The sequence below is a fragment of the Chenopodium quinoa genome, unplaced genomic scaffold, assembly GCF_001683475.1.
Source record: "Chenopodium quinoa cultivar QQ74 unplaced genomic scaffold, ASM168347v1, whole genome shotgun sequence".
Lineage (NCBI taxonomy): Eukaryota > Viridiplantae > Streptophyta > Magnoliopsida > Caryophyllales > Amaranthaceae > Chenopodium > Chenopodium quinoa.
In genome coordinates this window covers 656,023-660,387 of record NW_018743942.1, presented here as the reverse complement: position 1 = coordinate 660,387, position 4,365 = coordinate 656,023, and the positions used below count along the sequence as shown (strand labels likewise).

General features: G+C 36.5%; 1 protein-coding gene across 1 annotated transcript; it reads right to left on the bottom strand.

The window, feature by feature from the left end:
* Positions 1–254: 254 nt before the first annotated feature.
* On the bottom strand, positions 255–3,449 carry LOC110688876 (putative disease resistance protein RGA3). Its single transcript, XM_021865635.1, has 3 exons — positions 3,438–3,449; positions 1,640–3,112; positions 255–1,397 (listed from the first exon to the last, which is right to left on the bottom strand). Exons 1-3 carry the CDS (start codon positions 3,447–3,449, stop codon positions 255–257), a joined length of 2,628 nt encoding a protein of 875 aa, XP_021721327.1.
* Between the last annotated feature and the right edge of the window lie 916 nt (positions 3,450–4,365).

Here is a 4,365-nt window from a genome sequence, read left to right as displayed (position 1 = left end):
TTTTGGCTGGTCCATGCTTAGTTGTTCGCATCCTTGTTCGAGGTATGGACAACCTGCTATATCAAGTCTCTGAAGGGACGTGAGGTTTCGCATCGACTCAGGAAGTGATTTGAGGGATTCACAGTATTTGATGGACAGGGATTGAAGAGAAGATGAGCAATCTATCCATTCTGGTAAGGCTTCGAGGTTATCACACCAACAAAGTTGAAGGGTTTGGAGAGAGGTCAAGTACTGAATCCCATTTGGTAAGCTCCTCATACTTCGATGGATTGATATGTAAGAGAACGAAGACTCCGATCAAGAGATTTCCAAGGCACTCCATACTCATCATCTTTGTCTTCACATATGCTCATTTGTTTGTTGCTGGATATTTGTAGCGATTCCAAAGAAGTAAAATTCTCAATCCCGGAAAGTCTCCTGAGATTTTCGCATTCCTCAATAGTCAAGCTTCGCAAGGAAGATAATCTAGCATTGTCATTTCCTTCCTTGTCTATCATGTTTAATATCATTCCCAACCATTCACTGCTACCGCGCAACTCCAATTTTTCTAGCCTTGGATAAGGGGGAAACGACGTCAAATTATGGCACCACTCGATTTTCAGTGAAGAGAGACAGGGGAATATCGATTTCCTATCATCACCAACGATCAACTCATCCGCTCTCCACCATCCTTTGAAGCATCTGAGATGACTTAATTGAAGATATTTAAGCGAGGGGAAAAATGTTGTTAAATCTTCTTCGTCGTGGCTAGTGATGTTTCCTGCATCCTCCATATACTCCAACTTATCTAATCTGAAAAGTACCAGTGATCTTAGATAAGGCAGCTTGCTGAACGAAGGTATCCACTCCAAATTCGGACAAATTGTAAGCTCAATCTTGACAAGGCTTGGGAGGTAGATTGACCAATTATGCTCTGCTCTTGCCCACCATGGAATTGATGTGCCCATATAGTCGATCAGCTTCAACCCCTTGAGATTTGAATGCGGCTCAAGCGCTTTCATCACAACTTCTGGCTCAAGACATCCATGAAATACACCCTCAAACTCGATTTCAATTTCTAAGAGATGCTTCGTGTTCATCAAGTACTGCCCTCCTTCATCATCGACACATTCCGAATTTACATTGTTGTCACCAAATTTGATATGAAGGCCGCCTTTTAAATTCTTGAGGGCTTCTAAATCCTTCAACTCCCAATTAAATTGTTTCTCTCTTGAATATTTCTCCCCCTTTCCTACCACAAACAATGGAAGTATTGCAAGACTAGTCAACTTATTCATGCCAAAAGGCATACCAGTTAGCATGTTACAATATCTTAAATCTAAATGCCCAAGGTTTACTAGTTTGCTAAAATCTTTAGGCAACTCCCTCAAATTTTTACACCCACCTAAAACTAACGTCTGAAGATTATAAAGTTTTACAATTGAATCTGGGAGTACCTCAAATTCGTTTTCAAACAGACTAAGATACCTTAAATGCAGCAGCAAGCCTAATGACTCAAGTGAACTTTTAACTCCTAAATTTTGCAACTCCAACACCCTTAAGCATCTCCAGTTGACTTTTTTAACCACAAAATTACGATATTCATTGAGATGAATAAAAGATCGCAATTTGGGTTAGCTAAAGAGTTCTCTATGTATACCTCACCAACAAAAGACACATGACGTGTTTTATCCCTGAAGTTGTTCGTAATAGAACTCATCACAACACAAAATTCATTCCCTCCCACCTCTTGAGCAACGTCGTGCATCAAGTCATGTATCTTCACTGACCGAACATGACCATACTGATCTTTTGCTAAATCTTGAAAAAAACATCTCCGCAACAAGATGAAGAAATGTTCTTCTGCAGCATCTTCTATACTTTGACCTCCATCTAATGGCATTATATACCCTTGTGCTAACCAGAGGCTAATCAATGTCACTTTATTTATCGTAAAATCCTTGGGAAACACTGCACAGTAGCTAAAACAACTTTTCAATGAAGGACTGAGATTGTGGTAACTAAGCTTCAGAATGGACATAATTTCATTTTCACCATTTCTGATTTCACTTAATCCACTCTGTTCAAAAGAGTGCCACATACTAATATCCTGACCATATAACAAACTTCCTACCACTTTTATAGCAAGAGGAATGTTATAACATTTTTCGACAATCTTCTTCCCAATCTCAGATAAATATTGAAAATTTTCATGCTCACATTCTCCATCCAATGCAGACATCTCAAATAAGCGCCACGAATCTTCGTCGGACAAGCCATCTAACCTATAGACATGTTTATCCCCAATGACTGTAGCTGTCATCTCCGAACGTGTGGTGACCACAACCCTACTTCCTAGTTGCCCCAACGTCAAGAATTTTTTCAAATTAAGCCACTTCTTACGATTCTCGTTCCATACATCATCAAGCACAAGGAAGTACTTCTGCCCTCTTAATCTCTCTTGAAATTGATTTTGAACAAATTCCATTGAAGAAGTACCGTCAAATTTTTGACCAGTAACTAACTCTAAAATCTTACATAAGATTGCTTTCAAATCAAATTCCTCTCCGTCTTGATCGGATACACAAACCCACAACCTCAAAGTCGGAAACTCTTTCTTAATCATTTCATCATTATACACAAGTTGAGCGAGAGCTGTTTTTCCCAACCCTCCAACTCCCACTATCGTCAAGAAACAACATTCTTCATCATCATTATTATGATCCAGTAAAATATCTATTATCGCTTTCTTATCATCATCCCTCCCAATAATATCCTTTGCATCAATATAAGAACATGTTTCCTCCCTTCTCCTACTAATAGGTTTGTAATCAACATCAAACCCGAACTTTTTATGGTCACCAGCAATAGCATCTAACCTTTTCTTAATCTCCTTAACCTGGCGAGACATTCTATAGGCCTGACCCACTTGGTTCTTAGACGAAAAGAACGAACGTACCTTGTTAGAAAACTTTGCACCCTTGCTTTCTGGCCTAAGCAACTTGAGCTCCGCAAGAGTGCGAAACTCATCAAATAGATCATCAGCATCATAAACAGCAGCCTTGAGGTCCTCAATATAAGCTTGTGACACTTTAGATAGCTCGCGCTTGGACTCTGCATCAAAGAACACATTCTTAATGGTGGAGAGTTTATATTTAAATCAATCTTATATCCATAAAAATATCCGTTTCTTAATATTTAAACGAGGATTCCCCCAGTTTCTCATGATGAGAAACGAATTCGTTTCTCATGGTGGCATTTTTGTGAATAAATCAACAACTTTTTCAACTTTATTCAACTGTGGAGCCCACAATATTGAAAAAGTTGTTGATTTACTTACGAAAATGCCCCCATGAGAAACAAATTTCGTTTCTCACCATGAGAAACAGGGAATTTCCCTATTTAAACCCATCTTTTACTCTCTCTATTTCTTTTTATATTAATTTTCCTATTTATACCTTATTAGACATTTATATTTCTACATTGAACTCGATATATTTTTACTTGTTAATCACTAAATCAAAGTAGTTCAACTAAATTTTAGAAAATTGCACAACTACACAACATCCAACACATTATTTATCGTCAATATATGCAAATAATCTTAATAAAATATTATATAAACATGCATAAGCCATAAAGAATATTGGTAATAATTCTTCTCAAAGGGCTAGTTATACCTTGCGCATCACGCGTGTTGGAATCCCTAGTATTGAGAAAGCTAAGGTTGAAAGGTTACACGATATAAAGGGTAAATTAAAATAAAAATAAAATAAAGTGAATAAATATATATAAATAAAAATGAGTAAATTTGTTGAAAGACCAATGATATACCAAGTGAAAAAAATCGGTTTTTAATCAGTTCGGTTCTCATTTGGTTGGTTGGCTTCAGACAGTTAAACAGTTTTGGTTTGAAATTTGACAATGCTATATGCTATATATCTTTTAATAATTTTATTTTAGAATAAATTGTGAATTTTCTCTCATTCGCTATGTATTTAGATAAAATCTCTAATATCAAAAGATAATACTTTGTAAAATCTCATCACCAATTTTGGTAATCTAAGAATATAACATTTTCTTTTTAATTAATTTAAACTGTAAAGTTTCATTCACCAATTTTGGTTGTGTGGCCATTATTTAATTCTAAAAGAATTTATAATCTTTTATTTAATTGGCTATAAATAAAATTTACTCCCTCCATCCCATAATATAAATCCTGTTATTCTATTTTGGAGATCCAAAATATTGTTCTTGTTTTTAGATAGTGTGTTTGTAGGTGATTCCCCCACCAATAGCCGTAATGGTGTATCAACGCTGATGGTCGGCGACCATTGTTGGCTCCGACGGTCTATAGTCATCAGTGGTCAAGAAACGCCGGCAACC

Bases quoted from the DNA above. Each gene is read 5' to 3' on its own strand.
- LOC110688876 (XM_021865635.1), bottom strand. The intron at 1,398-1,639 runs GTATACATAGAG...TATAATCTTCAG, and splicing joins ATGTGTCTTTTGTTGGTGAG to ACGTTAGTTTTAGGTGGGTG.